The 25000-nt window shown below is 38.2% G+C and overlaps 3 protein-coding genes across 4 annotated transcripts in view; 2 read left to right on the top strand and 1 right to left on the bottom strand.

Annotated features, from left to right (window-relative positions):
• LOC137976740 (golgin subfamily A member 6-like protein 26) overlaps positions 1-7174 on the top strand; it is an 11651-nt gene extending 4477 nt beyond the window's left edge. Inside the window, exons 6-12 of the mRNA XM_068824089.1 lie at positions 589-654; positions 1048-1248; positions 1607-1801; positions 3502-3745; positions 4635-4756; positions 5221-5535; positions 6953-7174. Of these exons, the coding sequence (XP_068680190.1) occupies positions 589-654; positions 1048-1248; positions 1607-1801; positions 3502-3745; positions 4635-4756; positions 5221-5535; positions 6953-7174 (1365 nt within the window). The remainder of the gene's footprint in view (positions 1-588; positions 655-1047; positions 1249-1606; positions 1802-3501; positions 3746-4634; positions 4757-5220; positions 5536-6952) is intronic.
• Positions 7175-8539: 1365 nt separating this feature from the next.
• On the bottom strand, positions 8540-13856 carry LOC137974941 (peptidyl-tRNA hydrolase 2, mitochondrial-like). The gene is made up of 6 exons (XM_068821958.1): positions 13664-13856; positions 12357-12449; positions 11743-11796; positions 11002-11069; positions 9861-9973; positions 8540-9567 (listed from the first exon to the last, which is right to left on the bottom strand). The coding sequence occupies exons 1-6, from the start codon at positions 13811-13813 to the stop codon at positions 9518-9520; spliced, it is 528 nt and encodes a 175-aa protein (XP_068678059.1). The 5' UTR covers positions 13814-13856; the 3' UTR covers positions 8540-9517.
• An 84-nt stretch (positions 13857-13940) lies between these two features.
• The window catches only part of LOC137974616 (anaphase-promoting complex subunit 7-like), an 18977-nt gene continuing 7917 nt past the window's right edge, over positions 13941-25000 (top strand). The window contains exons 1-13 of one of the 2 annotated variants that reach the window (XM_068821527.1): positions 13941-14164; positions 15003-15137; positions 16467-16538; positions 16832-16915; positions 18383-18465; positions 18908-18940; positions 19036-19140; positions 20334-20386; positions 22204-22238; positions 22350-22442; positions 22771-22865; positions 23352-23466; positions 24226-24271. In XM_068821527.1, the coding sequence (XP_068677628.1) occupies positions 14096-14164; positions 15003-15137; positions 16467-16538; positions 16832-16915; positions 18383-18465; positions 18908-18940; positions 19036-19140; positions 20334-20386; positions 22204-22238; positions 22350-22442; positions 22771-22865; positions 23352-23466; positions 24226-24271 (1018 nt within the window). In that variant the 5' untranslated portion in view covers positions 13941-14095. The remainder of the gene's footprint in view (positions 14165-15002; positions 15138-16466; positions 16539-16831; positions 16916-18382; positions 18466-18907; positions 18941-19035; positions 19141-20333; positions 20387-22203; positions 22239-22349; positions 22443-22770; positions 22866-23351; positions 23467-24225; positions 24272-25000) is intronic. The other variant, XM_068821528.1, reaches the window with a different exon arrangement.

The raw sequence follows: 25000 nt of genomic DNA, 5'->3' as shown, positions 1-25000 counted from the left end.
GCTTTGATTTTTATCCAAAGGCCGCTTACTTTGAGTGTAAGTTTTGGATTTCACGGTCCGCCATTACTCACGTTCAAGACTGACCGATTTGACCTCAGAGGATTGGATCCAGGGAAAAGTGACGTCAAAGGCTCACTAGCTTAACACCTTCACCGTGTGAACGCAGCTTATTATCAATGCAAAACACGAGTCTAAAAGTCTGAAAGCCTAAACCTCCCGTGCTGCATATTGAATCTGCGGCGTACACAAACATTGCATTCTTAAACTAGTGAGCCTTTGACGTATTTTCTCCTCGAACCAACTCTCTCAAGAACCTAAAGTTTGTAATGGCGGATCATTAAATAAGAAAATTCCAGTTGAAATAAATCAAGGCTTAAAACTTTGGTCGCTTAGTGTTTGGTTAACACAGTTTTGAAATCCAAAGAAAAATAAGAATTGATTTTTTGGTCACAGGGGCACTTTAAATTGTTCAAAGAACTGATTTGATTATTTGCTGAGACATTTGCCTTGTTGCAGCCATGTTTAACAACATTGTTAATTCTGTTAGATAATATTTAGACAAATTTACATTGATTTGGCTTTTTTCAGGATTTAATTGCTCAGAAAATGAAAGAACTCATGCCGGAGGAAGATGAATCCCAGGATGAAGGCGAGGTAAAAACGAGATCTGACACTTATCCCTCCGCCATCCATACATCGTGTAACATAAGCTCTACGTGAAATTTTCCTTTGAAAGTTGCGCCTTGAATCCGAGCACTTCGGAAATCCCTTTGCGGATAGCGCGGGACACGCCTCTGTTACTCAGTGGTGGAAAAGACGCCGTTGCGGTCACCGCGTGGAACGTCAGCAAAGGCGCGCGTTAAAATTAGTTCTATTTAATGGTTTCCTAAAATAGGTTTCAATAATTAATGGGGTAACATTAAGTATATCTCTAAACTAAGAAGTAAATCAACGAAGCAGATGGAATACTGATGAAACTGACCACCAAACCATTTGATATTGCCCCCCTCCTGCTCAAGTTTCAGATGTCTATGCTTTTTATTGCAGGCGGAATCTAGTTTGCAAGATGCAGCACAGCCGAATGTAGAAGATCAGCCGGATGATCAAGAAAAAGCATCGCAGAAATCAGCTGAACGGTTGCCTGATGACATCAAAACAAACGAGGAAGAGAAGAAAGATGAGGAGTTGCAGGCTGGAAGAGAAGATCACCATCGCGACATTGAAGAAGATGAGGCAATCTGCGAAGAGGTGAAAATCTCAATGACATCTTATGCTCAAGTGAAAGTTAAGGTTCCAGAGAACTCGGATCTGGCTCTGTTGTCGTCTAATTCCACCCTAACGTGTGTGGGAGCCGTTCGCGCTAGGGAAAGGAGATTCATTGTTTATTTTTCCTATCGGTAAACAGTGGGAAACCTAAGCTTTTGCGCAAGACATTTCAAAGGTAGCTCCCACTTTTCCATATTTGGTCTGGCTGGGGTTCGAACCTAAGATAAGTAAGTGGTTGGCCCAACCTTCTATAAGGATGAGGCGATCATTATGAAGTAAATAGAACTATGATTCAATTAATCTTCTGAAACGTTGCTGTTTCTATATTTTGCCACTGTAGACAGCCCAGAATCGAGAAAACACTCGGAAGTTTGAAGTTGAGGAAGATGTCACTGAAGCAGGAGAGAAAACAGGTGACCAGCCGTCGGATGCGAAAACAGGCAAGGAAGCAAGAGATGAAGAATTGTGTGAAAAGACCGACGACCCCGTAGCCAAAGAAAAACAAAACCAAAAAGAGGAAGAAAGCTCTGACAAGGTAAAATAACAGAAATGGCACTTTTGTCCTCAGTTTGATTTTCAAGATAGAAAAAACCGACATTTTGTTAGAGTTTGCAACATTTGGTGCTTTACTACAAACTAAAATCCATCCAAATGAGGGATAAAATTTAAAAAAGGTATCGTCAGGGGAGGGGCAGTGACTCACAAGGGGCATAAAACTAACAAAACAGCAGCTCATTTTAGCTTACGTAAAAGGCAACACAACAAAATTCCTGTTTTCTACGAAACTACGGAAAATTAGAATATTTCATCGCAGTTTACCGTCTTTAATCAGGAAATTTTACAGCTGTATGCATATATAATAATAATAATAATAATAATAATAATAATAATAATAATAATAATAATAATTGAATGAAGCTGAGTAGGAGACGAAGAATTCTGCAGGTCGAGGAGGGTGTTATCCACCAAGGCCGAAGGCCGAGGTGGATAACATCCTCCGAGATCTGCAAAATTCTTCATGTTCTACGAAAGCCGAATTCAATAATTGCTTTATTATTCATTCAAAATATTTTCTTCGCTCAAACGTCTAAACCTACTCGCAGCCATTTTCTGCTCAACAAAAATAACACAATCTCGTCCCCACCTTTTTTCGGTCAACGGTTCAATAATTTGCAGCGGGCTGCACTTTTGACGTCATTTTGACGTCATCGGTTCAATAATCTGTAGCGGGCTGCACTTTTGACGTCATTACTTCAGTATGACGAAGTTTCTTTATAAATTTGGTGAATAGCAGCTGGTTATGGTGAATTATGCGTGTGGTTTTAACCAATCAGAAACGGGCGGGGAAATATTTTGAATGAATATTAATAATCATTATTATTATTATTATTATTATTATTATTATTATTATTATTATGCGCTGGTTACATGAATATATATGATCACCTGCGCATTACAATGATCATAAACTTAAAGGTATAATAATGTAAACTGAGCTAAAAACTTACGATAAAACCTTAGATAAATAAAAAGTAAAAACTAGATCATTATATAGCTAGATGCAAATAAATAAATATATAAATAAAAATTAATTCCAATTAAATCATAGGTATAAAAGCTAGCCTAAATAAATGCGTTTGTAACGTATTAAAATTCTACAGTTGCGAACTTTACTGGGAAGCGAGTTCCATAGCTTTGGGGCGGCAACACAAAAAGCCGTGTCCCCCAATGTTCTCTTAGTTCTCTTTCGTGGCAACTCAAGGAGAAGCTCATTGTTTGATCTCAAAGAATAGCGCAATGTACTCTTAATCCCAATTAAATCATTGATATATTCAGGCGCAAGCTCGTGAATAGCTTTAAATGTAATTACTAGTATCTTTAATCTAATTCTAAATTGCAATGGCAGCCAGTGAAGCCTGAAAAGCACAGGTGATATATGCTCAAAGCAGGAAATTGCAAATTAGGCGCGCGGCTGTGTTTTGGACACGCTGTAACTTAGACAGCTGTGCTTGCGGCAAACCATATAATAAACTATTGCAATAGTCAATTCTACTAGTAACTAGAGCATGCACTAACTTCTTCGTTGATTCATGTGATAGCTACTTTCTTATGCATCTAATGTTGTGCAGGTGGAAATAAGATGCACTACAAATCTTATGTAGACTCTGTGAAGCTAGCGAACAGTTTTTATTCAGGGTTTTTACTGATTGCAACCCATTTGCATTCCTATTATAGAAAGAAACTTCCTCCAATATTTTACCAAAGGTGGAGGTGACAGCGCAGCCCTCTGAGGCCAGTCCAGTTAAGGCAAAATCACAGAAAAAAGAAAACAAGAAAAGGAAGAGAAATGAATTAAAGGAGAAGAAAGAGGAAGCAAAAAGGGAGAACAAAGCAAAGAAGGAAAAGGAGAAGCTAGAAAAGAAGGAGAGGAAGAAAAACAAGAAGGACACTGAGAAGGCGAAGAAGGAAGACAAAAACAGTAAGTAGGGATCAAGATATCATTTTGATTCCGTCCCACTTTGTCAGCCCTGGCTGAAAGGTAAATCCAAAGCTAAGCCGGAAAGTATTGAGCCAGTCACAATGGGCTTTCTATTAGCTTCTTATTTGGTAAAATGAAGCGCGAGATTTTTAAAGGGGCTAGGTCACGCTATTTTAGGTAATTTTGTTTAATTTTGTTAATTATGAGCTCTAAACGTCAAATTGGCAGAGCAAGGGTCTTTCATTTGCAAAATCACGGCCACATAACAACTGAGAATGATTTTCCAGCTGTGTAAATGACATTTTGATATAGACTGATATAAATTTGAAAAAAGGTGGGCCGACGTTTTTCAAATTTACCCAAATTCAATCCATTTCAATCCTCTCCAGTTTTGTCCATCCATGTCCATTCTTGGCTTCCCTGTGTTTTGTTAGAGTTCTTCTATAGTTTTGGTATTTTAGTTAATTCTATGACCATTCGATCAGTGCTGAAATTGCCTAAAAATGCGTGACCTAGCCCCGTTAAGCTGATCACTAAAAATCCGCTCGAACAGTACATTACAGTACGAGTTGCATGAAAAGGAACTGATTCAGTGTTGGCTTGTTTACACTCGAGATAAGATCAGATTTTCCTTCTTGGTAGCTACTCGAAGACAGAGCCTATGACTAATTTTACTCATCAACCCACCCGGTGATACCACAGTTTAGTGTTTCACTCCCAGAGCCCTGAGCAACACACCCTGTTGGAAAACTACTTCACGGTTCCATATTTTCTGATTTTCCCAGCGTGTGTCATTTTTTTGCTGCAACATAGCATAAATTGATTCGTCGCGATCCCAGTCCGGCAAAACGCATTTTGATTGTTCCTTCTCCATGTTTCTTTTACACAGATGTGCTTCTTTCTGGGCTGCAGACCCGTGATTCCTTGCAGCTGGACCCACCTGGAGGAAGTTGGGTGGTTGATGTATACTCCGTTAAAAGTACAAAGTCCATCGAGTCGGAAGCAATCCCGGTAAGAATTAACTCTGGCCAATCACTTGAACGAAAACAATGAAATGGGTGCGTGAATGTCAGAATAGGTTTTGCTTTCACCTCCAATTGGAAAGGAAAGGAACTTTATTTAAGTGTCTAGTCGTTCTAGCGCTGGAGCACTATAAATTGGGGACACTGTAAACTGAAATTAACAATGAACGCAAATCAAGTCTAATGTTGGTTTTTGAGGAGAGGGGAAACCGGAGTACCCCCTCGGTGCAGAGTAGAGCACCAACAAACTCAACCCACACATGACGCCTGATCTGGTTAACGAACCCGGCGCCACATTGGTGGGAGGCGAGTGCCCTCACCACTGCACCCTGCGCCACCATCTCAAGCGATAGTCTCGAAAATTAACAGGTCGGTTTTTTTCGCTGTCTAATATTAGAAAAAAACTTTCGCAGTTGGAAATGATAAAGAGTGTTTTATTTTCATTTATTTTAGGCTACAACTGTCACAGTAAAAGCAGACGTACATCATCCCACAAATAACAACAAACCAGATTGTGTGCGCACATTCCTGCGACCCAACAAGAAAGAGATCAAAGCACAACTCGCAAAAAACCGAGAGCAACAAGAACTGGCCGAGATGATCAATCAAACAGAATATAAAGAAACAGAAGAGTCAGCAACAAAGGAAGACGAAGAGGAAGAAAGAGAAAGCAATGTGGATATAGAGGCAGAAAATAACGAAGATCTGCAAGATTCCGTAGTACATGATTTTCAGTGGGCCATGGATGACGAAAAATGCACTGAAAAGGTAAGAGTAATACAAAAAAGGAATGTCAGTTTTGAAGCTTTCTTCGACGAGTTTGTTAAAAGTACGCCAGGACGATGGTTTTATACATATCTCTTCTCCAGTCGTGTTCATAATGCACGTGGTACTGGAAAAGACGACCCATCACACCTTGCGCTGAGTCACGGACCTTTGCTATTATGCGTGTTATAGAAACGACTGGGGGCAAGTCAAAAGACGACTTGCTAAACGAAAGAATGACAAAACGAACCAACGGACGAATGAAATAGTCAACGAATAGACAGACAGAGTACGGTAACTTTATTTTAAGTGTCTGGTCTTCTAGCACTGGAGCTCTAATTTGGAACACTGAAATCAGCAAATTAACGCAAATCAAATCAAATGTTGGTTTTTGAGTGTCCAGACGCATGGACTCGTGGAAAGACGTGGATAGACTCGTAGATCGAAAATATGGACTTTAAGACCCGTGAATACGAAAATGTTTGGGATTTAGTAGATTGGCTATATATACCGGTTTGTCGGAATAAAATGAAATACAACAACTCAACATATGATCAAATACTCATTTCTTTGTTTTACATCCGGAAAAGACGGGAAGCAAGGTTGCGCTGGCAGAGTTGAGTACAATAGCTGAGTCGAGGTTCAGGGGAATCATTTGCATTTTCCTTTGTTTTGTACAAAACCAAGAGTGAATTAGATAACAGAGTTGATCTATCATCACTTTGCGGTCTTGCCCCAGAACAGTCACAAATGGATTTATTTTTAGATACACTTTGCGCGCGAAACAAACAAAGGGCCGCCAATTTTAACCAATCAGAAGACGCCATGTCAGGCGTGACTGCTTCTGCCATATTTTTTTCAGGGACATGACGACTGCTTTTCGCGGGAACGGGTATTCTAAAAATAGACTCATTTGTGACTGTGCTGGAGAGGCCACCCATGCCACAACAACCCTATCTAATTCACTCTTGACAAAATTCCCCTGAACCTTGTCTCTGTTCTTTCGTTGCTGCACAATTCGAAACTAGCCAATTGCCTTCCCAGGAATGAGGCCCTCTCAGAAGGGGTCCTTGCTCACGAAATTACCTCCAAACTTGTTCTCCAAAGTATTTTTACTCCCTCGTTCTCGAAGAGATTTTGTCTTCCTTCCCCAGTTTAAATTAGCCATGTTCCCCTAAACTCCCCCCCCCCCCCCCTCTGGGAGGGTCTCGGGTGTGTCCCGGTTTTGATTCCAGGATTTTGTTATATGTGGGTTAAGCTTCCTTCTCTACTTTGCTCCGAGAGATTTTTCTCCGGGAACTACCCCTTTCCCTCTCATCTTCAAAGCAACATTTGATTTGGTTTCATTTCATTTCTAGAAGGAAAACAGAGTAGTTTTTATAGCTCAATATTTCCTCATATTTCGCTTCGTTTCTTTCAGAGTGGCTGTTTCTCCTTCTTAAACAACGTTTTCGGAAGATTTAAATTTGGCTCCAGAAAAAAATCGACGCAAAAGAAATCAAAAGAAATGCGTCGAAGAGCCATGGTATCCTGGAATGACGCATACGCTTGTCAAGTACCCGCTGAACTAGTTACGGGTAAATTCATGCTGGCTCATCAAGGAAGAGTTATGCTTCACGGAAATGAACAATTATTAATTTAATTAATATCAATAATGTAACGCAAATTTTAATGTAAATATTTGTAAAGTTCTTAAGTAATTTTTAATGTAAATATTTCTAAACAAGGGCTCTCCATGGGTAAAAAAAAGAAAACTACAAAAGCAAACATAATAAATACTTTGGGGATCGTTTGATTGGCCATCGCTTAAATTTGGGAGCCTGCAACCACAATATGAGTACCAAATTGACAAACAATTTCTAACATGACTTCTAAAATTGTTAAAGCTACTTTAAGGATTGCTGATTAGTCAAACTATTTATCTAATACTCTGTAACTTGATTACTTGAACTCTAAATCTATCTTCAATGCTCCCAACCACTCTTTTTTCATGGAATTTTTATCAAGTTGAAATTTAGACTATTTTTCTTGGGGGAGGGTGGGTGGGTGGTACTTTGGTAACATTTTACTGCAGCCTTACTCTTTTAATGTGGATTCGCCATCCTCTAGGAAAGAAAAATCAGTAAAAAGGTCTGGTTAGAGTTCCTCTTTTGTCCAGGATTTCAAATAATGAGGTTTACAGTCAATTATGATCAACCTCACAAGGTGTCCTGTTAAGTATAGGTGTCAACTCTTGCATTAATTTACAACAACAGAATCCACAATAAGGTTCCTGTTACAATTATAGTAAGTTAGGTGTTTTCATAGCTGCATGTGTTCACTTGATGAGAACACTTAGAGAGGCACTTGGCTTGATTTCCAGACACATGCATTGTTAAAAATGAAAAGATCAACGGTTAAGATACCACTTCGCTATCAAAATCAGCATTCATCTCATTGTTCGCAATCCTGGGCATCTGGAGTTCTTGTTAGATTGATTAGGGTGTCTTACATAATCATGAATCCACACGTCAACTGAGTCCTTTCAACAATTTGGTTTTAGGCTGCCTTTACAGAAAATAATCTCTTGGCGAATCCACTCCTCTTCTGTAGAATCCCTTCAAAAAATTATTTGGCTTTAAACTGTACAGTGTAAGTCATAAAACAGCTTTAAACATGCCACTCAAAGTTTTAAATTATGGGTTGTATTCTATGGTTATGGTCAATTTAGCGATCTTCCTTTTTTGAGATTTTATATTGAATGAAAACAATATTTCATTAAAGGCATTAAAATATTGAGAGCTCAATTAGTTTGCTGACCTTTGTTTGTTTATCTCTTGCAATTGTCTGTTGCTCAGTTCTTGTTTTGTTACTCTATGAAAGTTCAATGTATGACTGGACTGGGAAGATGCATGAGGTGATTTTCAGAGATGTAAGATTCAGTTTTATAAGAGTGAGTGAACCCTGGATGAATTTTGTTCGGGATTCCCACGCGTCTAGTACCAGACAAGCACACGGTGTCCTTCTTCAAGGAAGTTCCAACAAATGTTTTTTTTTTAATATTTGTCAAGAAGAATTCCAAAACATTTTAATGTTTTCAAATGAAGGAGTAAGAAAAGTGTATGCAGAAAGTTCAACTTCTTTTCGATGGAGGAGACGGTACTATATTTCTTTTGGCTTCACATTATGCTAACTTTAATAGTAACCACCTTAGACTGTTCTCAGATGGGATGTGGTGGCAGAGGTGACGTTAAAGAGCAAAAAGAGATTGTAAAAAATTTTTAATCCCCTCTTGCCACCAGGTCTCATCTTTCCTAGGTAGGAATTGGAATAACTGCCAATGATATCCCACATTCAATGAATACCCTTTAAGGATGATTTACAAAGTAAAATTTTGTTGACAACCTTCAACTGCAACTTGATTACGCCATCACTTCACCACAAATCATGTTGTGTGAATTAGACATAAGACACCGGCCGTTATGACAGATGTTCATGAGTCATGCTCAAGTAAATGCACTGGAAGTACATGTACATATATAAAATAATTAGCTAAGGATAGTATGCACACTCTCATTGGTCAATAGCTGTGTTTAGATGAGAGTACGGAAACACGGCTGTGACATCACAAGAATTTTGATTGGTTATGTATTGTCAGACGTGCGTTTTGATTGGTTGGTAGGAAATATGAGCATGTGTCAAGAAAATCTGTTTCAATCAAGCAGTAAAAAACAGCATCGTCCCCCTCCTGTTTAGATGAGGCTATGGTAACACGCAAAACGTCTTCTATTGCTTAATTAGCTGCAGGCCAAAGGCATGAGCAAAAATCCTACTGTCAAAATAATTGCCCTTTACTGTAGGAAGGCATATTTTTATTGTGCAATGAAACAAACACTTAAGTCAACAAAAAGAATTCCCTATTATTTTGGTAACCTTATAAATATCTAAAAAAAACTGTTCAAGAATTGTACAAGAAGCCATAAAAATGAACTTAAGCACCATTCATTTAATACAATTTAAGATGACCTGTAACTTGATCCACAAGATCGACAGGGCCTAAAAACCAGATAAACACAAAACAGTAACTGTTTACTCAGATAGAGTATTGAACATTCTCAATTATTCAATGGGACAACAGCAATTTCAAGTAACTACCACATAAAAAGTAATAAGAAAATTGTTGGGTTTCAAAAGCTGAAAACAGTGGAAAATAAGATGCTGAGGTTTAAGGGTTAAAAAGCTAGTTTCTACCTCTCCTTAACCAAACAGAAACAACGCATTGTCTTAAAGATCAGATTGGGATAAAAAGTGGTTGGGGTGCAAGGGAGAGGATTGACAAAAGCTCTTACCAGGTCCTACACCGAGAACAGTTTTGGATCCAGGTGCAATCTGAGTTCTTCCTGCATCTCTAATGATACAAACTTCTAAACCAAGAGATTGTCCTTTTTTTGCAAGATCAATTCTGTCCAGATACAAATAAAAATGTGAAACATACAGTATAAAATATGATGTTATTTTATTTAGAAGTGGTGACTTCAGCACATTCGAAAAAACTTGAGTTCTCCCAAGAAGAGTTGACCCCTTAAGCTTGGAATGCAAGATGCTAGTCTGTAACATATTAACAGTAATGTGAAACCAAGAGATGAGCATATTTCAAGAAAATGCACAACTTAGAACACATCAGTGTTCAATTTGTCATTTTTCTGAATTTCAGTCACATGCTGGATGTAAAAACAGTGCTCAAGTTAATGGTATGACATACCGGTAACTATAGTCTAAGATGCGCAGTATCATGATGAAGAAAAATTCCAGGGTTAACAGAATTAAATTAATTGACATTTTTTGGGGGTTACATGTACTTCTTAATTGCCACTGGACAACGTTTGGGTAAGTTTTGGTATCACATGATCTGAGTGCTGTCGATTTTGCAGAAATAAGCCCCAAATTTTCAAAATGACCAAAAATGTATGAAGTTAATCATCACCAAGGCTTTTTTTGACCTGAGCCCGACAACCAGAATGAAATAAAACATGTGTGTTTGAAGTGGGGTTTAAAGGCAAGAGGGAAAAGCGATCCTCACAATTATGTCCAGGACAATTTATTATAAGCTATTAACGTGTTTTACAGCGGCTGTTACAAAACACAGATCACAGGTCATTGTTTTACTGCATACAGAAAGTATTCTAAACATTCATAAAAGCTAACACTAGGCCTAATTAGGCCTAAACAAAAATTTTTAGATCTAAGGTTAGCTTTTATGAATGTTTAGGATACTTTCTGTATTGGTAAAACAATGACCTGTGACCTGTGACCTGTGTTTTGTATACCTGCCGGTCTTACAGACAATTGAAAAATTCAGGTGGCTTCTGAAAGCTGAATGGGATTCAAGCCCATCAGTTGGGAGCAAGTCAATCCTGGGGTTTCTATCAGAGAATATAAATTGTTCAGATAATGGGAGGATCATTTCTTCCTTAGTTTTACAATACTCACAATGTTGTCTCATCTGGAGCCTTCACTACAACTTTAGCACATGCTGTTGACTCCCACTGATGAAGTACCTTCAAGTAGAAAAATAAACCAAAACAAATGATTGGGATGAACGTAAGATTTTCTAAGTGACAGACTTAAAGCTTTCAACAAAATCAACACCTTCTTCAGCGTATGAACTTCACATGTACAGTACTAAGTGATCAAGATTTTGGAATTGCCAGAGGCAAAAATGATTCACAGTCCTGACTATGCCACACTTTGTGGTGTTAAATAAAGAACTTTTGAGATTATCACTTTGGCAGGCATTGTTTGGTTAAGCAATATTTTAACACACTCAGTCCCAGAAGTGAGACTTGGTAATTTTACTCTGCCTAACGTTAGATAATATTACTTGTCAATGGGCTATCAACCTCTTAAATGTCCTCTCACAGTCCTCACATTAGGGAGCTTTAGCAATGATGACAGGAACGAGAAAGTTAAACTACACGTACATGTACATTTAACTGCATTTCACAACCTCTGAATCCACCGAAAAAAGAATGTTCCTTTTAACCCAATGACTGTGAATGAAGTGAGAGTTAATCAATTTTACTCTGTCTAAAGCCAGATGATTTTGTTTCCCAAAAAGCCTAGGGGGCAGTACTGGAGCCAATGGGATAACAGTCATCCTCTACATCCACAGTCTCGATACTATCTACAACATTGTACCAGAGCCAAAATTCATTTTCCATGTACATGTACCTTAGGATTACTTCTTTTAAGTTGTTTACAAAGATCCACAGCTGCATGACAACACTGAAATCAGGAAAAAAAAAACAGCATTTACAGTACCGCTCATAGATAAGCATTAACCATCAAACACGTTGACAACGCTATTAAGATGAAAAGTCAAGTTGAACGCCTTTGAAAATAAAAGCAACACACTTGCAAACTAGTTTCTTTTCAACGTTTTTGGCCTTTGTCATTTATTTTGACACCTTTGAATTGTGTTGATCAGAATTACCAGGATGTAAAAAGATGACAAAGAAGTCGACTTCAATTTGAGAAAGAAAGAGTAAACATAATGCATGATTGTTGCCTAAAGTGGAGCCCCAAAAGAAATCTTCAGGAGTAAGAAAAATGCGCATGTTTAATTGCCGGTTTAAAGGTTATTGAGACTCTAGCTTTTGTTTCTCCCAATTTCTTTCAAACAAATTGAAGAGAACTTGCGTCACATTCTTGATATACATATAACACACACTGCATGTGCATGATCATATACCATTTCAATTCTATTAAAGCTAGGCAAATATTTTACAATTACAACAAACTACATGTAAACAGCAGTTTATGTTGCTGCGAATTACAGTACCTACTTGTGCTGCGACTTTCCCCTTTCCCATGCTAAGATCTTGTCTCACTGCTAAAACCATTTTGTATTCGCCACCACCATTAGATATTGTTAGACCCTAAAGTAAAGGCAAAAAAAAAAGAAAGAAAAAGACCACAGCATTACAAATAATTTACAAAAACTATTGAAGGCACAAATTCTATATAAAAATAAAAAAAAAAACATGTACCTGCACGATATACCACAAATGTGAGTACCCTTCTCATTGAATACAGGGAGTGAGACTAATAACAGAATTTACTGTCAAATACCAGACAATTTTACTTGCCAACTGGGGGCATCCTGGAATGCCTGATTATAGGAGCGAATGGGCTAGAGAAAACCCTCAGAGTCAGGTTGAGATCGGCCAACCTTCAGAGTGTAGTGGTGAAAGCCATGCAGTTGATGGCTGCAATACCAGCCTGATTTCACAGAGTCCAGAGATGGACAACCATACAGGTATTTAATCCCACCCAACAGGAATAATAACTACTACGAACATTCAGCAATTTTAGCATTTTCTTTTGGCATTGAACCATACACTTAATAACAAGTTAAAGACAAGATTGATACTGTAACACCATTATGACTGTTTTGGTGGTTACTTTAACCCTCTGAGCCACTGGGACTTCATTTTGTTCTGGAAATTTGGTTTTATCAGCGAGTTGGTGAAGGTTGAATCCCAACCGTGAAGATTTGAATGCCTGAAGTTTCCAGAACTACATGTAGCCCTTTGTAACTACAGTGAATTTGGTCTCAAACTGATAATGCTTGAAACATCATCAGCCAATTATTTTTTTACGGTGATAACTTTATCTTCAGCAACTTCTTTAATGAAAACAAATTTTTGGGTTTTACTCTCCAACTGATGCAACACCTCAGTTTCACTACAAACGAATCCCTTAATTTGCTGTCATTCTTGGCACAAAAATGGCAGCAAGCACATAACATGAAATTCAAGTGAATGCAGTTTTGCAGATTTGATTGAGTGAATAATACACAAATTACTGGAGAAGGGGAACACATGTAGCATTAAAACTGCTGAGCAAGCGCACCCTACCGCCTCCCCTACCCGCTTCCCTCATCTCACACCCTCCCCACTCTCCCACTGCCCAATACTCCTTTCTATGACATCTGGAATTTGCTTTAGCAAAACTAACGTGAAGAGCTCTACTTGTTATCCCTTTCTTCACTCTTAGCTACTTTTACATGTACTTTAATCAAGGTGATTGCCACTAGCTACATGTACAGTACATCAAAATCTCTGAACGGAGTTAGTAAAGAAGTTCTCACCTCATTATCAGCGCTAGACGTACGTTTTTCTGACTTGACTCCTCTCAAAATCCAGCCAAGAGAAATTCCTATCAGAAAAGCTAATATTAAGATGAATGATCCACTAAGGCCTTGAATTTCCATCCAAAAATACTCCATTTTATGTTTCATTTCATCAGATTTCTCACGTGTACGTTAACTTTGGAACAACAATAAGCCAGCAGTTTTCTGAACAGCAGGTGTAACAATTCAATAAGGCGCACGCATAAATTTGTCTAGTGAATGTGCTGACAAAGTCCCATCCGGCGCGTATTTCAAATCGAATGTTTCTTGATTTTATCCGGAAAAGTCAAAATTGGGCGCCGAAAGTTTTGTAAAAAAGTCACCAAATTTCAGTCTTTGCCATCTACAAAATTATCCTAGGCTGTCCTTCCTTCTAACGTAGAATCAGACATGACCTTGCCCGTTGATCAAGTGAAAGCTTTACATGAAGCTGGTTTGTTTGGAAGCGCAAAGCTGTTGGTAAGTATCTACAGTTTCAAGCAATTGTTTTGGAGTGAATGATTCAATAATAAGTCAATTCTTCGCTGTTTTTAAAAATCATCGATATTATTTTATGCCAATCGTGAAGGTTCCTGGCTTTGTATTAAAATTCAAATTATTTTAGTAAATTTCTGGAATGTTGTTGATCTGAAGTAAATTAATGAAGTCCATTTCCAAAGTACATAATTTTCATGACAGGGTGACTTGTATAGAACTTCCAACTTGCATCCCAGAAAGCAAGGACAAAATGAATTCTGGTGGATCAATTAACACCATCATGAAATTATTTTGCTTCTTTTTGTTGTAGTCACTATCACTTTTCATCATCATTATCAGTACACTGTATCTTTATCGTCCTTTAGATTCTAGGACGAGAACGACTATGAGTACGAGATTTGCTCATATAGCAACAGTGAGCACGTACAAACCAGTGTCATTTTGGCAGGAAAAATGTTATACCGTCATCATTTTAATACAAGGTTTTGCAAAAATGTTGTTGCATCAAAACAAGTCAACGTGGTAGCAGTTTTGGCATTTTTTGATCAGCAAAAAGGCTCAGTTACCAGCAATAAGAATAACTGAGCAACCTATACTGCTAGCAAAGAGTAAGATTAATCATCCGGGTTATAAATTTTTAAAGTATTTTCGCTAAAAACGAGCAGTCAAGTCTTGTTCATGTACTCGTTCTTGTCCTCATCCCAGAGTCTCAAGGTCCCTTTTATCATTGTCATCATCACCGAGTCACCACCACCACCACCCTTGCGGTCATCATCATCATCATCTTCAGTGCACTGAAGGGTGAAACCTTTTTTTGTAGGCAAGCTTCTTGTTGTCTGCGAATGATCATGGAAACCAGGACAAATATGATCTCAACTTCATGGTGAACAAGCATCAGTTACTGATTTATTTTGCTGATTGTTTATTTGATGACGAGCAATACAAACGGGCAGAAGTAAGACGATCTTTTTAATTCCTTAAATAAACATGAATATTCTGACTCCTTATAATTACTTCTATTTCGCGACTTTATCAGGACTGTAAATAATAATTATTGCACCTGTTGTGCTTTAGATATTTCTCTGGTTCATATTTTTTTTTAACCAGTTCAGTTTTGCTTTGTTGCAGATAATGAATACACGGCATTAGACAAAGAAAAATCAGTATTGAACAGTACCGATAATTTGGAAAATTACATTTACTAAGAAAAAAAATTGAACCATGACACATACATGAAAATGTACTTATTAGTAGACTCCTCTTCTACTATAATGTAACTATCTTACCAGTTAGCAGACTGTAGCTTGCTAAAATATCTACAGTGAAAATCGCCATTAAAACCCAACGTCATGTGGTGCTTGTAAAGGAATTGCATTTTTATAAGAAAGTTTTCATTTGTTTATGTTCAACCAGAAACCCATAAGGGTTGAAACGTGTAACGCGCGTTCACAGCTTCCGAATATTCAGTGCGAACTGATTGGTTGAATGTTTCAGTGCTAAGTACCATATTTGGAAACCCCTTGCTCTTGTTGTTCCAAATATGGTACTTAGCAAATTGAACATTCAGAAGCTTGTTTCCAAGCACACAAGGGGCCGTTACACGTTTCAACCCTTATGGGTTTCTGGTTCAACTCAGGGCTCGAAATAAGAGCCGGTCAACGGACAATGTCCGAACTGATTTGGGAGTTGACCGGTCAACCTTTCATCTTGCCGGTCATGTTGACCGATCACATTTGATCGTTTTGAAAATGAAATAAATTAAAATTTCCATTCTGTTCAGTTGTTTCAGTTGTAGCAACTCGCTGTGTATTGTCATTTGCGGAACTTTGATCTGAAATCCTGGGTGAAATGCAACAAGAACCGTTGTTGACAATCAGTGCTTTAAAGTGCTATAAGCTCTATGCAACAACTTTTTTTGGAAATATATAACGGCAGTTTTGGTTCATGGGCCCCTGTTTTAAGAGTTAGTTATTTTATATAATTTGACAGGCGAGAAATGGTATGACTGTGACCGAGCTAAAATGAATTTGGCCGGTCATCATGTCCAGAGACTCTCCGGAAATTATTTCCAGCCCTGCAACTTGATACTCCTTGAGCAGGTTCCATTAACCCATTGACTCCCAGGGGTTCCCCATTGACGAGTAAAATCGTCTGGCGTTTAGACAGAGTAAAATACTCGGTACTATGGCCAGTTCAGGTTGGCTTGGGAGTCAAAAGGTTAAGGCAACTAAAGGGTACACATTTTCAGTATTAACTTCAACTAGTTATTTTTCTTCTGAATCAGACTTTTTACACAAGAGCTGTCCAGTTGAGGAAAACTATCATTAAACACAAGCCTAAGACGTGTCAACCTCTGGTAAGTGTATAAATTTCAGAACGTCAAAGTACTTCACTGTAGTTTTGTCATAATGATTGTGTAGTGTTGAACTCCGGTTGAAATAAAGTTGCACATTAAATTATTTTACATGCGGACATACTAACCTTGACTACTTCTGTTATCAGTCATGCAGTTGTTAAAATGATTACCAGTACATCCTTTGGTACAAAATATGTAGGATTTCTTATTAGATTGTAAATGAATGTCCTGGGCATGATGCTGCGGAAATGACTGGTTAAAAATTATTATTGGTGAGTTCTTTCTTTTTTCAGGGTTTGCTATCTGAGGTTGAAGTTAAATACAAGATATCACAGTGCCATTTGCATATGAAGGAGTTCCGAGAGGCAACAGCAATAGTATGTCAAAGTCCATTTTACCAGTACTTTATGAGCACAGCCATATCGCTTATAACTTGAATTGGTTTAACCTCTGATTTTTTTAAAAGTAACCTTTACAATTCTCCTGGCATTTCTTTAAAAGGCTAGTATGTTCAGCAAAGGACAGATCATCATACCTTACTGTTAATTAAAAGTGGTACTATGACACTAAGTGACCCAAGGTTTAAGCTGTGATTTCAATAGACACCTGTTTATTTTAGCTGGAATTTTCCTATTTTATGGTCTGCTATTACTAACTTTAAAATCTTGAGACAGCTGGATCAAGTACAAAAAAAATGCCAAAAACTCACTAGTTTATAAGAATGTGATGCTTGTGTATGCAGCACAGGAGCTTTGGGCTTTCACACTTTTAACCCTTTCACCCCTAAACCAGCCTAAACTGGCCATACTTTATAGTATTTTACTCTCACTGTCTAACGCCAGACAATTTTACTCATCAATGGGGAACCCCAAGTAGTCAATGGGTTAAACACTCACTGATCCATTAAGCTCATGTTTTGCATAAAAATTAGTGAGCTGCGTTTATGCTGAAATTTTAGGCAAGTGAGTACACAAGTCATGTAAATGACGTCACTTTTCCCTAGACCCAGTTTTGAATGCGAGTAATGTCAGACTGTGAAATCCAAAACTTACACTCATAGTAAACTGCCTTTGAATAAAAATCAAAGCTCAAAATTTTGTCAGTCAAGTGTTAAGCAATCACACTTTCAAAATCTGATGGAAAAAAGTGATTTTTTTATCATTATGCATAGTTTACTGTACCGCTTTTAAATTAACAGTTTGTGAGTTCCTCTTAAAAGTACTTGTAAGGTTTTTAGGTTTTGAGGTGTTGTGAGTCAGGCTCTGTGGTAGTTGCAGATGCATGTAATCAAAAGCACAGATCTCACGCAAATCTTGTTCTCCTTCACACTGAAAATTTAAGTGGCCAGTGTTTGTGTTGTCAGTCAATATTCTTTTAAGTACAATAATACAATACAATTATAACAATTTATTTAGAGAGGGAGGCACTGATGGTAGTAATAACATAATTAATCTCTCATACTTTTCTAACTTTTGACCTTCTAGCTTATAATACGACAGAAGACAGATCACAACACCATTAACTCCTGACCATGCCCTGCTCTTTGCGAATATTGTGCGGGTTCTGTAACGCCCCACAGGGCTATGAAAATGGAAGGGTTTTGAGACGGGTCCTACTGTAACGGTTCATCGTCCTTATCCAAGAAGACTAGAGTCTAACCATTTTCAGATGCCATTGCAAATGCTGCACTTTCTTACATGTTACATGTATTTAAAGACCCTGAGTTGTACTTACGACATCCCAAACAGTAGTCCGATGTTCAACCAACTGAGCCAACCGGATGGCTGCCAGTTTGATTGTTTTATCTATGATAAATCTTAAGTAAACCATAATTTTATTCGCAGCTTGAGGGAATATCTCAGAAGCAAAGATCTCTTAAAATCAACATGTCCTTGGCAAAACTTTACCAAAGGCAGGGCATGGAAAGGTAAATATCCCATTTTTTTCTTTGAATATTATTGTAGTAATATTCAGCACTTTGTACTCATTGCTTGATTTTGTGATAATATTTGCAAAAATTTATAAAACATGGGCAAATAATATTATTTAATATTGGCTCATACAGTTTCCTTAAAAGACACCTAGTAAACTCAAATATTACTCTTTCTTAGCATTAATCTCTCCATCCAAAGCAAACATAATTTGTCACCCAGAATTTCCAGTATATTGAGTTTCTTTGAGTGATAGAAATGTCTATGAATTCTATATGGAGAATGTTTATATTTTTTACTGTAAGTTAGAGTACTGCGACTTTAAACAAATCAAAATTTACAGACTGGTATGTACAAATCATGTACTTCTGTGAACCGTCACACTTTTAACTAATGTTGTTTTTGGATTTATTGTTCATGCAATGTCATTTCTTACAGGCCTGCTATTTCTTGTTACAAAGAAGTTCTGAGGTAAAGGAAACACAAAGACACATTAAATTTTCTTTTGAAATGAATAGAATGAGATATCAGGAATAAGCTGATTTGCGTTTCATTTATGTATTCAGGGTATCTCCTCTTGCGTTGGAAGCTGTGATTGGCTTGTTGTCACTTGGAGTTCCCGGACCTGAAGTTACCTCACTGACCTCGTCATCAGCTTCAGGGATAGATTGGTAAAAAAGTTGGCTAAAAATTTAAATTTGACATTTGACCTGTTATCAATATTATTTTTATTGGAGATGAGATTGTGTTCCATAGAGTCAGACCCTCCCAGAATTGCAGCATTATCAGAGACATGTCATTTATAAACGTCAAAGCAGAATTTCCCTTTAAATCGAAACATCAAAGACAGCACCTGTACAGTACCTATTTACATGTACAACAAATTTTAGGCAAATGTTTGGAAGGTTAAGTCTTGAAATGCTCATTGCAGTACTGTTTAATAATTATGGCTGCACTACTTTGGCAATAAGCAAAATGAAAGCCTGGTATAATTTTCTATGTACTGTTTAATAACAAGCAGGAGTGTTTTGTCAGGTTTTAGACCTGATAAAACATGACCTGTGAGTTTATTAAACATTCCACCAAAGGCATGTCCCTCTGGAGTCTGAACAAAGGTTCAAGTTGTGAGAAGAGAACGTTTAGTATACAAGGATTTGAACAAGCTAAGCTGAATGAGTATGCTCTATAAGAAGAATTTCAAGGAGGAATGTTTGTCAGTTTTTAAAGCTGACGTGCACAAGACGTTTTTCGATGACCTTATGGCCTGTTTTGCTCATGAATTATTAATGAACTTTAAACAGATCAGGGGTTTGTCATGTACAGTGTACTCTCTCACAAAGTGACCAGCTCCTATTTGGCTTGATATAGCTCCATTGGTAGTCTAGCACTGCACTAGTCTTTTAGTGACCCAGTCATCTGAGGTCATGGGTTAAAATCCTGTTCAGCGACCTAAATTCTGCAGGTATTTCGCTGCGACATTAGCATTCGTAACTGTGATCATTTTAAGACTTAAGGGCATATGTGATGTTACGTTGACATGAAGGGTTCAGGGACACTTTGAAACATTTACCATGTATAGAACATGCATTGCATTGTGGTGTAATCCTAGAGTTGTAGTCACGTTTTGCCAACCTTCAGGATCCCTTTAAATGCACAACGATCTTGAATTATAAGGCAAGGATAGAATTAGGACTCTTTCAGATTGAGAGCCCTGACCAAATTAACCAAGCTAATTGCTTGATCCTTGCAGCAGAGTCAAATTTGTCTGGGTAAGAACAAGTTGTAGTATTTAGACTTTGTTGCTACAAGTAGAAACTTTATCTTGTTTTTATCTTGTTTTTAATATTTGTCTCATGGTTATAAGGTTTGGACCCTGGATGAAAGGGCAAGCTCTAACAGCATCAGGAAAGCATGCAAGTAAGGCAGTGTATTTTCATTATTTTACGTGATAACATTTTGTGGTAGTCTGTTGGTCAAGAAAGTCAGCCCAATGTTTTCAAGTTCATGGTAAATAACGTGACATAGCCCCTTTAACCCATTCACCCGTTCACCAAGGTTTTTGTTAAAGCCGGGACGCCGGGACCTTTACTCTGCTATTTTTATTTTTGTCCCGGCTATTTTAAGCGCAGGTTGTACAAGGATTCTTTCAATAGGAAGAGACTAGTCAAGCGATATTTGTATTTTGTTATTTAATATTTTCTTAAACCAAATCGTGCTTTATTTCTCTGTTACTGGGTATTGTTAGTTGTACCACAACTTGCGTACATGTACGTGTAGCTGATTTGGAGTTCATGACAAGATGTTATCAAGTAACAGAGAACACATTGATCGGTGCGCCCTGCTTTCGTCATTAGGGAGTTTAAGCAAATTGCTATGGCGGGCTCTAATACGGCTGCCGGAAGTAAATTTCTTTAGGTGTTAGTCGGTTACGGTCAGCCGTAGCGCGAAGGAAATGAAGCGGAAAATCGACCAGTATTTTACCCAAAGGTACTCATTAGGCCTCACAAATTCAAACATTTTCTGGGGGAGGCCCCCCTTACCCCCCAGTGGGAGGGGGACGACCCCCTACCACACCTATCCCGCCTTGGCACAGCGTGCCAAGATGGCGGTAGAGCCGGTCAGAGCCGCCGTCCTGGTCCCTGCTATATGTTCAATTGTCCCTGCTATTAAAAATCATAACAAAAACCCTGCCGTTCACCCCTAAACCGGCCATACTTAGTATTTTACTCTGTCTAGATAAAACCAGACGATTTTACTCGTAGTCAATGGATTAACCACTCATTAACCCATTCACCCCAAAACCGGCCTAAACCACCTAGTATTAAAATTTTTACTCTATCTAGATAATGCCAGACAATTTTACTCGTCAATAGGGAACCCCCAGGACTCAATGGGTTAACCACTCACTGAAAAACTATGTCCCACTAACTCATTCACCCCTAAACCGGCCTAAACCAGCCATACTTAGTATTATGCTCTGTCTAGATAATGCCAGACAATTTTACTCATCAATGGGGAACCCCCAGGACTCAATGGGATAACCACTCACTGAAAAACTATGTCCCATTAACCCATTCACCCCTAAAGCGGCCTAAACCAACCACACTTAGTATTTTACTCTGTCTAGATAACGCCAGACAATAATTTTACTTGTCAATGGGGAACCCCCAGGACTCAATAGGTTAAAGCTTACATGTACCTTGTGCCTTGTCATTCTGAATGCCTCAGGATGAAAAGATGTGAAAAGAGTGACATGGAGAGAAAAGCCTGGTTTTTACTAGCAACACACGTGCAAGCATAAGAGCACTCATTTCACCGTGAAAACAGGGTTGATGCAAGCATTTAAGCACGAGTGCCAGCACAAAAATTTTCCCTTTTCCTTGTGCTTGCGTTCGCTTGCGTCATGTGAAAACAAAACGCAGCATATGCACAAGGAAATTTGTTGCGTCTGGCCAATTAAAAGCACTCATTCAAGATTCCCTGTGTCTGAGAATTTGAACAGAATGGTGGTTACCATGGTTGATGTTGATGCTTATGTCGACATTCGTTTTCACTAGCATAAGCTGCTTATGCTTGCGCTTGTGTTTGCATCGCTAGTGAAAACCAGGCTAAAAAGAGTTGACCCAACCCATGCAAGGTGATTGCTCCTATTCTCTCCTTGAAGCCACTAACTGTGGATAAATCTACAGAGGTAGTGGTGTCAAAGCTTACTATTGAATATTTTCTTTTCTTAGAGGGAGCTCTGGCCCTGAAGACACTAGAAACACAGGTGCAGCAGTAAATTTATTAACTAAATTTATGCTTCCAGGGAAATTGCCCAGTTTGTTTTGTTTTTGTTGTTTGTCAGCATTTTTTTTACTTTTTATTCTTTATTTTGCAGAGTTTAAGGGATAATGTTGAACTACTTTGCAATGCTGGTGAGATGTTTTACAATGCCGGGGACTATAACAACGCCAAGTGTTTCTTGCAAAGGGTAAATGTCTTGAATTTTTATTATTTAATAGACTTTTTCAACCACTTTTGTGACAGTTCTTTGCAGAGATTAGGCAGAGACTACTACTTTCAAATTGGGTGTGATTTGTTGATTAGAACTACATGTACTAACAACTATGCGTGAAAAAAAAAATCATTTATTCCCCACATTCATTTCAACTGTTATTAATTTTATTGTCAGTCTTGTTTACTGTGAATTCTTCTTAGTGGTCAGTGTGTCCTACTGTTGACATACATGTAAGTCATAATATAATTAACCTTATCATTGGTGAGAGATCTAATGATGAAGATATCCTTGGTTTTTGCAGGCTCATTCTCTCGACCCTTGTACTCTCCAAGGAATGGATATTTATGCATTTTTACTGTCTCAGGGTGGACCTGGTAACAGTGAAGGACTGGAAAAGTATATATTAACTGTCAACAAACCTAAGTCAGCATGCAATACATGAAATCATAGCTGTATATTTTGTTTTGTGCTGCTATGAAATAATGATGTACTCAATCAACCACTCCCCTTTATAAGGGCTTTTCGGGGCTAATGAAGCAATTAAGCAAACAAATTCAGGCAATGGCCAACGCAGGGACGTACACATGTACATTTGTACCATTTGGTTATTTACCAGTGTGGAGCTACATATCCAGAACAAAAAACTTTAGCCTGAGGTTAGGGCAGGATTTGAATGTAGGATTATTCCAGACTGTTAGACCAAATCCCTTAGCAGTCCACCAGGCTGCCTCCCTCAAATAGAATCATTCTTGAAGTCAGTTCGATGTATTATCAATTCCAGAACTTCTCAGAATAAGACTGTCCAGCATAGTGCACAAAGTAGCTCTTAAAGTAATGAAATGAGGACCTTAAAGCGGTCATTTCTTTTTTGTGATTGCGCAGGCTAGCCAAGGATCTGATCCAGGTCACCCAGCTCAAAGCAGAACCTTGGATTGCCATGGGCCACTTCTGTAACGTGACCAACCGCAAACAAAGAGCAGTGTATTTTGCACAGAAGGTAGCTGCCAGTTGATAATAATAGTGGTGTAAGATAGGGTCAGGAAGTATTTTACAGTACATCTCTCTGTCCATCCGTTACTGTTCTTCTACAGTCAATCAGTTGTGCAGTACTATGTATCTGTCTGTTTGTCGGTCGGCTAGTCAGTTCGTCCAAGAAGTGGTTGGGGCAGATAATTGGTTATTAGTCGGTCAAAATGGCTTTTATTCACTGAGTTACTGGTGTACATGGAGTGACTGTGTGTCAACCAGGCAGTCCCCTAAATTAATTTCATGTTGATGACGGGCCAACACTCGAAACTTGTCACTTGTCACTTCATTTTCAAACACAATCATGATTGTATAAACAAGACAATGGTAGCCCACAGTTAGCATAGCTATTCTTGGCGGGCCACTTACACTACGATTGTTACTGGCTCACAACAAAGTAAACAAAAAGACACTAAGAAATTGACAAGAGTTAAACATGTCAAACAAGAATTACGCAAAAACGCCTCGTACATAAGGTAGGAAATGTTCTAAAAATGATTTGGTTTTATCAACGGAGTTGATAATGTAAATTGGCCACCGTACAGACATAACCCCTTCATTCGTTCTAAAAATGATTCGAGATATTAAAGGTAACTCTTAAAGAAAAGCCATCTACTTTGAAAGATCGATGTAGCGCATATCAACATTCAGCATGTAAATGATGGCATGATTCCCCGAAACAGCCACTAAACCCAGGTACAGTAACTCCAAGTCCTTTTTGTTTTGTTAGGCCCACACTATTGACAATCGTAATGTCCAAGCACTGGTTTTAAAAGGTTAGTAAAATTAACGAAACTCCAATTAACTGCCAAGAACACTTAGAAAGAACCGGGCTGCCATGCGGGAGGTCGTGAGTTCGATTCCGACAGGACAAACCACTCAGGGTCTTAAAACAACTGAGGAGAAACTTCCCGGTGTTGTGGCTGTCCTCTGTGATTATATGGGTGGGTGGGTATAGCAGGTCCACATCAGCTGAATAGCTGCCAAAAAAATTCAACCTGCTCAAACAAATAAGTAACAAACAAATAACAATAATTAACAAACAACCACTTTCCACTATGCCGTTTATATGACCTAACGTCACCTTATAGCTAGAAAGTACCAAGTTACGACACACTTCGCCTTCTTTAAATGCAATCTCTTAAAAAGACAGCACTTACAACCTAGAGAAAACCAAATCACTTAGGTGACTTCTCACCGCAAATAAGCCTCTTCTGAATTATCTTCACCCATTTCAAGTGCGAGTGTTATTTAATAGTGATACTTAATGTACTTCTTCTTTTCGTGTAAATGAACACTCATTTTTCGAAGGAAATGATTCATAAAATGAATCATATATTGAACTGCGGATATGTAATCAAGTGAAGCTATGATCCTCACACAGTTTATGAACGCAAATTTAGCAATTGGCTTCTCTACGCAATTGCTAAAATCGTATTCTGGGGTGGAGGGATGGCGCAGTGGTGAGAGCATTCGCCTCCCACCAATGTTACCCGGGTTCGATT

This window comes from Montipora foliosa, chromosome 11, assembly GCF_036669935.1.
Source record: "Montipora foliosa isolate CH-2021 chromosome 11, ASM3666993v2, whole genome shotgun sequence".
NCBI classification, from domain to species: Eukaryota; Metazoa; Cnidaria; class Anthozoa; order Scleractinia; family Acroporidae; genus Montipora; species Montipora foliosa.
This window is presented reverse-complemented; position numbering and strand designations above follow the sequence as displayed.

Bases quoted from the DNA above. Each gene is read 5' to 3' on its own strand.
- LOC137974941 (XM_068821958.1), bottom strand. From the start codon at position 13,813: ATGAAACATAAAATGGAGTATTTTTGGATGGAAATTCAAGGCCTTAGT. The intron at 9,974-11,001 runs GTGAGTATTGTA...GTATCTGGACAG, and splicing joins GCTCCAGATGAGACAACATT to AATTGATCTTGCAAAAAAAG. The intron at 9,568-9,860 runs GTAAGAGCTTTT...TCTGGTTTTTAG, and splicing joins TGTTCTCGGTGTAGGACCTG to GCCCTGTCGATCTTGTGGAT.